General features: G+C 44.5%; 1 protein-coding gene across 6 annotated transcripts in view; it reads left to right on the forward strand.

The window, feature by feature from the left end:
- The window catches only part of pou2f2a (POU class 2 homeobox 2a), a 36,530-nt gene extending 25,223 nt beyond the window's left edge, over positions 1-11,307 (forward strand). Inside the window, exons 4-16 of one of the 6 annotated variants that reach the window (XM_028963690.1) lie at positions 341-397; positions 1,641-1,766; positions 2,298-2,546; positions 3,467-3,578; positions 3,676-3,767; positions 3,860-4,048; positions 4,306-4,447; positions 4,586-4,734; positions 5,070-5,261; positions 5,962-6,010; positions 6,162-6,309; positions 6,746-6,819; positions 8,602-11,307. In XM_028963690.1, the coding sequence (XP_028819523.1) occupies positions 341-397; positions 1,641-1,766; positions 2,298-2,546; positions 3,467-3,578; positions 3,676-3,767; positions 3,860-4,048; positions 4,306-4,447; positions 4,586-4,734; positions 5,070-5,261; positions 5,962-6,010; positions 6,162-6,309; positions 6,746-6,819; positions 8,602-8,894 (1,872 nt within the window). In that variant the 3' untranslated portion in view covers positions 8,895-11,307. Of the gene's footprint in view, positions 1-340; positions 398-427; positions 728-1,640; positions 1,767-2,297; positions 2,547-3,466; positions 3,579-3,675; positions 3,768-3,859; positions 4,049-4,305; positions 4,448-4,585; positions 4,735-5,069; positions 5,262-5,961; positions 6,011-6,161; positions 6,310-6,745; positions 6,820-8,601 lie in introns of those variants that run through there. The other 5 variants (XM_028963691.1, XM_028963693.1, XM_028963692.1 and 2 more) reach the window with 5 other exon arrangements.
- The last annotated feature ends 1,024 nt before the right edge of the window (positions 11,308-12,331 follow it).

The raw sequence follows: 12,331 nt of genomic DNA on the forward strand, positions 1-12,331 counted from the left end.
TCTGCTCAGAAGACTTGCGTTTGAGTGAATAGAGTAGGGATTCTAAAACGTAAACGTGATACGCATTAAGTTCCATACAGAGAAAAGGCGAAAGGAAGCGAACGGAGCGGATATGCATGCCAGCACGCTCGGTTGAGTCACTCGAAAGGCTTCCAAGTCAGTAATGATGAGTGACTCACTCTCGCTCATCGACTCATCATCGGCCAAGTACAAAAGGCCTGCACGCCTCTCACCCCGGACAGAATCTAATTCGATTTGGCGCGGACCCTCGCTGCAACCGCAACCCGCGACCCCGCTGCCATGCCAGGGGTTTGATATTGAGTGTTCTCCTCACCTGCAGGTCCTGTCTGTGAAGGCGAGCCCCTTCCATCTGTCTCCGGCCCTGAGCAACACTAAGGTAACCTGCCGGGATTGGGGCGCATACTGGGAATATTGAGGTGTGGTTGCGCCGGCTCGGATTTGCCAAAGGCTCCCTGTAGCGCAATTTAATATGCAAATATGATGGCATGCAGCAAGCTGTAGGTATGCGGACGGATCTGGTCAGACCGGCAAGTGGAGGAATGAAAAAGGCCACAGACAGGGAGAAAGAAGGGAGAGAACAGGAAGAACACAGAGTTTCAGAGGAGGAGAGAAATAAGAGAGGTAGACCAGCCGTCCAGTGATGGCGTGCCGGCGCCGTATAGAGCATCAGGAATAAACTCTCACCTAAACTCGCAACCTGAGAATGGTAAACATCAGTTCGGTCTGATAAGTCATTACATCTATCTATTTTAATAGTTTATCCATTTTATTGCAGTGTGTAGTTGCAGTGTGAAATGGTGTTATTACATGACAGGCTCATCTGTGTGTGAAGTACAGGTTACTGTACATTTATTGTGAAAAGGTTGTAAAATGATGGGGATATTTATTTATTTATTGTTGTAAAATAAAGTTTATTTAAATGATATCGTTCAACATGCATAGTATACATATTTTTAGAATTGCCAGACAAGCTTTTTTCTGAATATTAAATATCAAACATTTCTTGTATAACAGTATTTGATAACAGATTTTAATCTAATGGTAAAATTAATTATTTCTTTGATTTTTAAATGCAATATTATGTACATTTGTTTAAAGTGGTTATACAATGATTTTTTTCTCAGAATTCAAAACTGTATCATTGCTCTGAAACATATTTTTCCTGGTTTTAATGGTTTTGAAAAAATATATAAAAAAATTTTAGACAGTAGATGGTCCTAAAGACCCTTTAATCATAGTGTATTTGAACATTTTATAAATGTTTTTTGTGCTACAGAGATGTAAATAATGTTTATAATCTATGTTTAGAACATGTAGTAGTAAACCTGTATGTATGTATATAATAGCATGTATTTTAATATTTTAAATACACGTATGTAATTAGACAGATTTTCCATACAAGTAAGCAGCCTGATTTGATAAGCAAGCTATATATTTTTTTCCTTCTCTAAGAAGAGGTGTAATCTCCACTGTGATTCAGCCTGGTTTTGGAGCATCTACACTCACCTTTACCACATCCTGTAATCTTCCGCCGACCTATGCCTTTCTAACCATACTGCGTGTGTGTGTGTGTGTGTGTGTGTTTTCTTGCTTTTCTCCTTTTTTCCTCTCTTTCTCAGACCAAATCAGAGGACAGTTCAGAGATGCCCAGCGCACACATCTCAGCCCCTGGTCCTGTCCCAGCCCCGACCCAGACTGCCCTGCCCCACACACAGCTTATGCTAGCGGGCAGCCAACTGGCCGGGGTAAACTCCTCATATGTACAATCCACTTTCCAACCAAGCGCTTGGGTGATGTTGAAAGAGTAAAAGATCCCCATCGTGGACTTTAGTTGTATGCAGTTTATCAGATGACTTTATATATTTTTTTTATTTTGAGAACATTGACTGGTAAATCCTTATAGATAAACTTCATTTTTTTTTTATAATAAGGAACAGTAGAGTACAGCTGAGTGTAAGTGACGTTGCTTATCATAAATAATTAATATCACTGATGATTCTAAATATAAATAATGTGGTTCCAGAATGTAAAACAGGAGAAATGTTTAGGTGCTTAGCTGCTTGAATCGTTTCCTGCTGCTGTTCTGCTCGTGACTGGCTAATTCCGTACATTCTTTATTTTCTTATTTCTTTGATCACCTGATCTGCTCTACCTCTTCTTCCTGCTCTATTTGACCTTTCGCTCATTTCTTAATCAACCCCGCCCCTTCTCTCCATTCTCTGCTTCTCCACCTCTTCTTTTCTTCCCTGTCTGTTTCTTCCACCTTCCTCGTGCAGCTGGCCGCCCTCTTGCCTGCGCAGCAGCAGCTGCTGTTGCAGCAGGCACAGGCTCAGCTCCTGGCCGCGGCCGTGCAACAGTCCAACGCGGCCCACGCCGCCCATGCCGCCGCCGCTGCCAATCAGGCCCACAAAGCCAGTCAGCAGCCGCCGCAGGCGCAGCCACAGGCCAAACCCGAGCAGGCCACTGCCCAAGCCCCTCCCCCACCCCAGCTGGCACTTTCCCAGCCAATCCAGCTGACGGCACAGGTACAGCCCACCTCTCACAGGCATGGTGATTGGTGAAAATGTTCAGCCATCGACCAGCTAAACCCTGTTTCTGTAAGCATGAACCACACAAATCCTCTAACTGCTGTAGCGGCCCTGAGCAAAACACTTAACCCCGTGTTACCCGGGCCACATTGTGGTCCTAATGCTTGATTCTGGTGTTTGAGGCCAGATTCAATAGGAGAGAACTGTGGTACCTGCAACCACAGCGTGTAAACTGTAAGGGCCTTGTTTTCATGGTGCTCGAATAGCCTTAGGGCATGAGGCATGTTCACTAATATACGAAGCAAATTTGCAAAAAAAACTTTTTTTATGGTATCCAGATGATGACTGTTTTGGGAGTAGCCAATGATGGCCTGCTGTCATGCACCATACTTCCTCATTCTGGACGATTTAAACAGCCTCCTTTCAACAGATAACACAAATTAGTGCAGCATCCATCTCTTTCCTTTCTCATCAGTTTCCCTAAGTTTCCTTGGCCTCTAGTAGTTGGATCCACAGGGAAATCCTCAGGGCAGATATGTGTGGTAGTATCATAGTGAGTAAGACACTCACCTATGAACCAGAAGACCACAAAGTCACAGGTTCAAACCCCACTTACTACCATCGTGTCCCTGAGTAAGACACTTAACCCTGAGTGTCTCCAGTGGGACTGTCCATGTAACTACTGTAAATTGTAAATTGTATGGATTTATGCAGATTACTTAAACCATTCTGATGATCATAAAGCATCCAATGCAACCAGACCCATTCTGTTCACTTATAACAACTTACCGATATTTTACGATCAGTGGCTGATGTTTGCTGATTAATTGGTTACCCATATGAAATATTAAATTAATCGCACCGATCCCTCTTCTGGTCTCTTTCCATCCCTTTCTCTCTCTCTCTCTCTGCTGCAGGATATTCAGCAGCTGTTGCAGCTACAGCAGCTGGTTCTGATGCCCGGCCACCCCCTGCAGTCTCCAGCCCAGTTTCTTCTGCCCCAGGCTCAGGGTCAGCAGGGCCAGCAGGGTAGGAGTGTGTGTTTCTCCCAGCCTCAAAATGACTGTTTTTTTTTTCCACAAATGGGATTAAAACGATCGTCTGTATAATTTTTTTTTATTTACAGGTTTGCTATCGACACCAAATTTAATTCCACTACCTCAGCAAAGCCAAGGGGGTCTGCTAACCACTCCACCCAGACTAGGGCTTCAAGCACAGGTACACTTACCACCACATTCCACATGTCACTTCTACATCCATGGGTCCGAATTAGCAAACCAGCTTCTGTACTTTTTACACATTTTTGTCAGCACCTTGTTAAGGCCCTGCGCTGGTCCTTACAGAGAGAGAAGAGCGTGGAGAGTGGGGCGGCTGCTGCCCATTCCTCCAGCCCCATGACCTCCGCCGCTCAGCATGCAGAGGAACCCAGTGACCTGGAGGAGCTGGAGCAGTTCGCCCGCACCTTCAAACAGCGCAGGATCAAGCTGGGATTCACACAGGTATGTCAATGTTGCTGAATGCACCTTTAAAGCAGAAGAAATAGTTTCATTTTTCTAAAATTGTCATTTGCTAGGTAGTCTTTGCTAGCACAATAGTGGGGGCGAGTCAGCAGTGCAACTTAAAATTATCCGAGAGTTTCACAATAACCACTGTTTTACCACAGATTGTAACATGGATCAAAGGATTTTTATTCATGAACTTTGTATGCTCTTGCATTGCTGTGCAAACCTGTAGCCTGCGTTTTTCTCATTGACAGGGCGACGTGGGCATGGCCATGGGGAAGCTTTATGGCAACGATTTCAGCCAGACCACCATCTCCCGCTTCGAGGCACTCAACCTGAGCTTCAAGAACATGTGCAAACTCAAGCCGCTCCTAGAGAAGTGGCTGAGTGATGCTGGTGAGTTTTACAGATTGGGAAAATTAAAGTTCATAAGTGACTTGTGCAAGCATGCGTGGATGATAAGTGTACTGCTCTGGTTGTTTGTTTTTTTTTACGTCCGCTGAATATTTACCCCTCTCCCACCCCTCGTGGCAGAAACCATGGCGATAGACAGCATGCTGCCCAGTCCCAGCTCCCTGTCCTCCCCCCTGGTGGGCCTTGAGGGGTTGCCCGGGCGACGCAGGAAGAAACGCACCAGCATTGAGACCAACGTCCGCGTGATCTTAGAGCGCAACTTCATCACGGTCAGACCCTCAGCCTGCTGACCTTCTCCCTTCATGTTTCTCTGAGCCGTGCTCTTCCATGGCTCTTCCAATGTTCTAGCTTCATCATAAAATGATCAGTGGTGCAGCCATTTTCAACAGATCACTCTCAATAGAGTGGTGTGTTGGTGTCGCTGCATTTGTTTTAGTTCTATCAGGATTGACCAGCTTTGTTTTATACACAGTGTTGGGTAGAGTGTGGTCCACCACCCAGCCAAAAATGAAGCAGGACTGTTGGCTCTAACTTTTCATAAACAAGGTATAGCTAAATTTATGTGTGTTAATGATGATGACGACGGCTCATCCCGCTCCATCAGAACCAGAAGCCTACCTCAGAGGAGATCCTGCTGATGGCTGAGCAGCTCAACATGGAGAAGGAGGTGATCAGGGTCTGGTTCTGCAACCGTCGGCAGAAAGAGAAACGCATCAACCCCTCCAGTGCCACCCCACCCCTGCCCAGTCAGCCCGCCCCCACCACCCACAAGCCCCCCTGCTACAGCCCACACATGGTACGACCACCCCACACTCCGCCTACCACGTGTCCTATGGTCCTTATTAGGGATGGGTATTGGCAATTAAAAGATAAGATAATGGAAATATTAAAATCACTTATGTGTGTGTGTGTGTGTTAACTGGAAGAGTACAGCATTCCTGCTCAGTTTTAATTTTTGTTGTTTTATTATATCATGTCATGACTTTGTGGAGAGTTGAGTTGAGAAGAATCAGTGTCGATAAGCAATGTTAGTATGAATATTGCCTTGAGAAAATCCTAGCCTCCAACCTCTATGCCATGCCTATCTTCCGATGTTGGTTTATATTCCACCGTCAGACTTCACAGTGTTTTTGATGATACCTAAACCCTTTAGTTCTGATTCAAAGCTGCATCTCGACCTTTTTTTTTTAAATAGCTCCTATGTGGTCTAGGTGTCATGCTGACATTTAGGTGAAAAGGCAAGCCTTTGCCGCCTTTGATGTGAATCCTGCCATCGCGCTATGAGCTAATGGGTCGGCTCCAGGATGGGTTTTAGGTTGTAGCTGTTACGCTGGGGTCTGGATGTGAAACTTTGTAGTCTAAAGCTTTTTTTTTCATCTGTTGCCCCGAGGCAAACTCCTACACCAAACAGACCTGTTTACTGTGTGTTGCCCACCAGCTTGTCTAAGAGTAACGCCCGCTTCTTTTCTTCTCTTTCGCTCTGTCTTGCACCACAGATGTCCAGCCAGGGGCTGACCCAGGCCGCCCCCGGCCTCAGCACAACAGGTAAAGGCTGTTTTGAAAAAATCTTTACACGTAATATAGTTCATGACTCTTAGATTAAGGCCAGCCTCGCGTTTTCTAGAAAATAAGATGTAGAGCTATGGGTAAACCTGGGACTCTCCCAAACTATCCTCCCTCCTTCGTCCCTCCCCAGCAACCAGTCCGACCCCCTCTGCGGCCTGCCCGCTGAACGCCAGTGGCCATCTAGCCATGAGCTCCGCCCCCAGTTCTGTGACTCCGCCTCCACAGAGCAGCTTAAGCCCCACTCCTCCTGGCCTGAGTAGCCCTGGCCTCAGCACAGGGTAAGTAGTGGCACCACCTACTGCAATCAGGCCTCATATCTTGCGCCCCCACACACTCGGAGGCACACTTCCTGGCAACGGTTACAGTATTTACACGCTGATCAGCCTTTTTCTTTGTGCCAGCTTGTCTTCTTGAAAGTAGGTCTTGACCTACTGGTTTGCATTCCACCTATTAACCTACTTGAACCTCACCTCGCTGTGTGAACTAAGCAGAGATTTGATTGCACAATAATTCCACAATCCTCTGCCTGCTTTTGTCTTGCTTTTCTGCTTTCTTCCCCCACACAAGACTTTTGATACTTAACCTGACCGGCAATCCAAATTAACATCATGGCCTCTAAATATGACTGCTATGCCGCTGCATGTGTGAATGGTGTGTGTGTGTGTGTGTGTGTGTGTAAATGTATGTGTGTGTGTGGACCCATACACATTCTAGGAGCACAATGATGGGAGTAAGCACAGGGATGAACCACGCCCTCATCAGCAGCAACCCCCTGGCTACGATGCAAGGTGTGTGTTTGGCGGGGGGGAGAAAGTAGCTGGGGAAAAAAACAGGATGGGCTACATGGTCTGTATATCTGTAGTGGCTGTTTCCGGGAAGGGCAGGACTTTATATAGCTAAGATCAAGCTCAAGGAAGCCCAAGACGCAAATGACCAAGCTAACATTTCCCTACATTTCTGATAATGCAGAAAAAAACTGGACAGGTCTTCTGTAGGTCTTCTACCAGTGGGTCTCAAACACCCTGAAAACTGTTTGGGTCTCCAAGTACCACCATTATGACCGGCAATTTTATTCTTTATATGAATATTGCTTTTTATATGAATATAATTTTTGACTGTCATCAACTGCAAATAGTGATGATGTTAACTGTACAACACCAAGGTTAGAATAATAACTAAGTGCCAGTAATAACTAAGGAGAACCAGTTGAGAGCTGAGGCCTTAGTCATTGCAGCATGTTGAAAACTGTTTGTTGGGGTCAATTAAGGTAATCCACAATGTTTAATTTGCCGGTTAAAGATATGAATTAAAGTCAGCTGCTGGCACATCAGAGGTTTGCCTTCATTCGAACATTTGAGCAGCAAAATAAAAAAGACAAGCGCTGTTCCTGCACCACACGGGCCTTTTATTTATTCCCCTCGGCAGCCTGTAGTTTGCCTGGGTAATCTGGGGGGAGGCCGATACAAAGCGAGAGGGGCTCTTAGCGGAGTAAAAGCCGGCCGGTGAGTTCATTTGAAAAGACGTAACCATGGGGTGAGGGAAATACTCTGAGCAGGAACCGCAAAGACATTTTTCAGATGTGCCCAGCTCAGAAGAGGTTTATGGGTGCATTACAGAGAGCTGCAGATTTTAGAGAGAAGACGAAAGAAAAAAAGGAGCAACTGTTGGGAGGAGAGAGTTAAAAGCCAAGACATAAGAGGGATGAAATGACTGTGTTTTATATGTCCATCTCATCCCATCATATCCATTTGAACAAATTGTGTGTGTTCTGTGTGTGTGTGTGTGTGTGTGTGTCTGTGTGCGTGTGAGTCTGTGTGTCTACACTAAAACTGACCATCTTTAACCAAACCATTCTTTATCTTTTGCCACCGTATTTTAAGATCAATGTAACCAATTCGAATAAGACTTGCGTGGTTTAACAGTTACGTGCCCGTTCACGCGAAGCATCTTTTACACGGAGAAACGCACCTGATTAGTGGACTTAAGACCAATAATCAGCAATTAATTATCAAGATAAAATCCACTAGGGTTCTGAAGATTTACACACTTCAAAGAGTAAGTGTCAATTTTTTTATTTTACTTCATGTAAGAAACATTGGACCAACATAAGATGATATAGCTTAAGCAGTAGCTGCATCTTAAGATAACTAAAACAGGCAAATAAGTCATAAGATGTTTCTGAAATGTCCATTTCTATACTATATTGCTGATAACATGATACATAGCATTAAGCACAGAGAGCATTTATGGGCGTGTCCAGCGCAATTCAGAAAATGGTTATTCTGGCTCTCTTAAATAAAACGTTCATTTTATGTAAATTAGGGGATGTAACAAAATCATACGTCATCAAAATAGGGCCCTACTATATATATAAGTGGACGTTTCAAAAACATCTTGTGTCTTATTTGCCAGTTTTAGTTCTGTTAAGATGCAGCTACTGCTGTCCTTAGGCCTTCACCGCCTCTCAGTGTCTCACCTCATCACCGCTCCATCCTACTTGTAACTGACGGATCCGCCCAGTGTGTTGATGCTCATGTTCTTGTGTTCTTGCTGTCTTGTCACCTCTCCAGCCTTGGCTGCCAGTGGTGGACAGATCCCACGTTCTGCTCTTGAGGCCAGAGGTCAGGTGATCCTGGGCGGGGGCGCCCTGCGCCCTTCCCTGTTCCTCAACCGGCCCACCCTCCTGCCCATGGCCACAGGGGTTGGCATGGGACTGGTCACCACCGGCCGAGTATCCCCGCCTCCAAGCTCTGGAGCCATGAGCCCCGACTCCTGCTCCGCCTCTCCCTGCTCGAGCCCCGCCTCCTTCTGCTCCTTCAGCGAAGCCTCGCCCCCTCCTTTGGGAGGAACCATAGCTGAGTGATGTTCAACATGCCCTATCACTTTATGCGTAGGAGGAGGAGAAGGAGGAGTCAAGTAACACAAAGAAAATCCTCACCTTTTCAACCAAAGCCATCTCTCACTCCCTCTGTTTCTCACTTTTGCTCTCTCTCTCGCAGAGTCTTTCCATGCCAAAAAATACAGATTGAAAGAGAGAGAAGGAGAGAGCAAGGGAGAGTGGAGAGGAGGAGAGAACTAAAGAATGGGGGGAGTTTTAAACCAAAAAAGATCCATCTATTCAGTGTGGAGAGGTGGCACTGTGGAGATTTTTGTTGTCTGTGAATGATAATGTACATTTTTCTCTCGGAACAAAAAGACTTTTCTTTAAAATGGATGGATGGATAAAAAGAGGGCAGGGACAAAACACCAAAATGTGACTGAAAGATGAGTGGCATGGAAAAAAGCGAAGAATGGAAGTTTAAACCAAAAATAAAAAAACTGGAAAACATAAAGGACTATAAAAAAAGACAAACATGCCAAAATCTCCAAAACCAAAATACCAAAAACCGAAACCAAAAAGAAACGGAGTGAAAAGCTTTACTTAAAAAGACTTTAAAAACTGACCGATACTAGGGTCAGGACATCAACTACAACAACCAAAAACATTCCTCATTTTTTATAAAGTTATTTTCTTTTGATCATATTTTGTTTATATTTTTATAATAGCCATTGTATATTTTTTATGGTTCGCATTTAAATGTTCAACTATATTTTGATTTGTATGATTTTGTTTTTTTCCCCACTGAACCCATGTCTATCAATCTACCTCTGCTAGTAGCTTTCTGGGCTCGCTCCCTTTCAACTGTGACGTGATTTGGGAATGTCACGTTTCACAAGTTTCGTCCTTTCATCCATTCATTCATCATCAGCCTTTCATGTACAGTGAGTACAGCTCACAGCAGCTTTGTTTTAGTAATCATACGGCATTTAGCGGCAAAGACTAAAGGAGGGCCTTGTTCTCAGCCGTGCTTTTCTGCATTCCAACGTGAGCTACCTGCATCCAAAGCGTAGACACACAAACAGATACTGCATTACAAATCGGAGAATGAAAATCCGGACCAGCATCCGGGCTTCGTTACTAGTCGGAAAAGCACAAGCCTCCTCTGGTCTTTGTCGTCCACGCCTCAGCTCATCTTTCATCCAGACTCTCCAGCTCACTCTCTTGGATACCAAAGCGTTTGTCCAACCGCTAAGTGTTGGGGAACAAGTGTTCAGACGAGACCTCAGCCGTGTTATTAATAATAATAATAATAATAATAATAACAATAAACACAAAAGAACAGACCAAAAAAAGAAGTCCCCCTCCTCCAACTCCCCCCATCCCCTCTGCCCCTCTCCTGTGCCTCCGAAAGATATGATCAAAGGGCCAAAAAAAAAGAGAGAAAAGGATGAAATGAAGGTGCGAGTGGAAGACAAGCTTGAGATGCCAAAGGCAAGGAGGACCCGGCGGAAACGTGCAAGGGGACGTAACGGAACGCCTTGGAAATGGAGGTTGGCTGTTTTCTTTTTTTTTTTTTTATGCAGAAACATGGGTTTCAATACCAAAAATGACCACGTAAACCAAATCAAACCAAGCGTAGACGGACACACGAAAAACGTGAACAACTGAACCAAATTGTAAAACCAAAAATTAGCGGACGAAGAGGATGTCAAGAAGGATGGGGGGGTGAGAACGCGGGGACGGTCTGTCTGTCATGGACTGTCCACACCTCGGCACGTTGATTGACGGACCGGTCCCTGCACTCCATCACCCTCCCCGGCTCCCTCTGTCCTGTTGATGACCTCGACACCTACTCTCTTTCGTCCTGGATGGAGTGACCTCGCTGAACTGACCTCCTGAAACTATATCTATATATAATTTTTTCTGTTCTTTTTTCTTTTCATTCCCTCTCGGCCCGTCTGTCTATACTGTACGAATCCATCTTATGGCTTTCCTTCTCTGGGTGTCTGGGAGTGACACGTTGCCTCTTTTCATGCTTTTTGTCATTCTTTTCGTTGTGCTGGGTTGTTTTTTTATCATCAGGTGGTCTGAAAAATAATACTGTGAAAATGTAGCTTCCAAAAAAGTGTTTATTTGATCGAGAATGTCATGAGCTGAGAATAAGCCAAACCTGAATACCAAAAGAGAAGAAGTGTATCTTTTACTTACAGAACCAAACCAAATAGCAACCAAACCAATGCACAATGGGTGGAAAGGATCAGAAGGTGCTAAGTTTCTTGGTGAGATTGTGTGTGTGTGTGTTAGTGTGTGTGTGTGTGTCAGCTCAGATGGAAGGTATTCTCCAGCATATTTAGCCAAACCAAACCAGAAGTACCCAGTACATTCTTTGTCGTTCAGTGTTAGACAGTCACGAAAGCCCTCACACGCAGAAGTGTACATGGACACATATAGAAACCAACGAGAAATGTGGGGTGGGTGAGTGGGTGGGTGGGGTTGTTGGGGTGGGATCGGTTGGGGGCGGGACTCATAATCAACTGACATTAAAGTTGACATACACCTTTAGAGGGAATGTACCTGTTAGTGCTTCGATAGATTTTGTAGGAATAAAAAAAAAATCTATGTTCTGCTTATGTATTGCTTATGTAAAAAAAAAAATACAAAAAAAAAACTATGAAAATCCTTACGAAATGTTGATGATGGTGACGATGATGATTTTAGACCAAAAGCTTTAAACTGTCTCTCTTGATGAATTGGCATTTGGAGATTTGTATTTATTAGTGGGAGGGCCTGTGTTTTGTTGATGATTTGTACCATTCTGAATGCTCATGTTTTAATGTGTTTATTTATGTAGCCTATATTTTATATATCGCCTGATATCTGTTGGAATTTTTTTGTATTCAACATGATCATGGGGTGGCTTTCAAAATACGGTGTAGACAAGACGCAGTCAAAAACATGATGTCTTTTTACCATGTGCCAATTATGAAACCTTCCCCCCGGAAAAAAAACCCCAGAAAGGACTGTTCTTATGGTGAGCAGATCATTTTTGCCAAATCCTTTACCCCACCAGAAGGTGAATGTTACAGCTATGTGGCCACCTTAGGCCAAACGTGGGAACGAGGAAGAGACGCTCTTGGTTGGTTGCCTAATTTGCCACTTGTACCCATGGTCAATCACACGTCCATAAACATGAACTAGATGCCCTCACCCTCTCTCCAGCTGTCTCTCTCTCTCTCTCTCTCTCTCTCTCTGTACCTGTACCTCTGTCCTCCTCACTTCCTCTCCCTTCTCTGTGGTGAGTATGCCTTGTGATAAGAGGGAGGCATCATCATATACCTCATGTCAAAACCAAATAGACAAAAAGCTTTAATGTGAAGGGTCTCGGCTCAGGAGAGGGTTAAACCAGCTTAAGTTGCGTACGATTGTAACGTTTCCTAAACTTGCCATTTTCTATTTGTATTGTAATGTAACCTCTGGAC

Source organism: Denticeps clupeoides, chromosome 20 (assembly GCF_900700375.1).
Source record: "Denticeps clupeoides chromosome 20, fDenClu1.1, whole genome shotgun sequence".
NCBI lineage: Eukaryota > Metazoa > Chordata > Actinopteri > Clupeiformes > Denticipitidae > Denticeps > Denticeps clupeoides.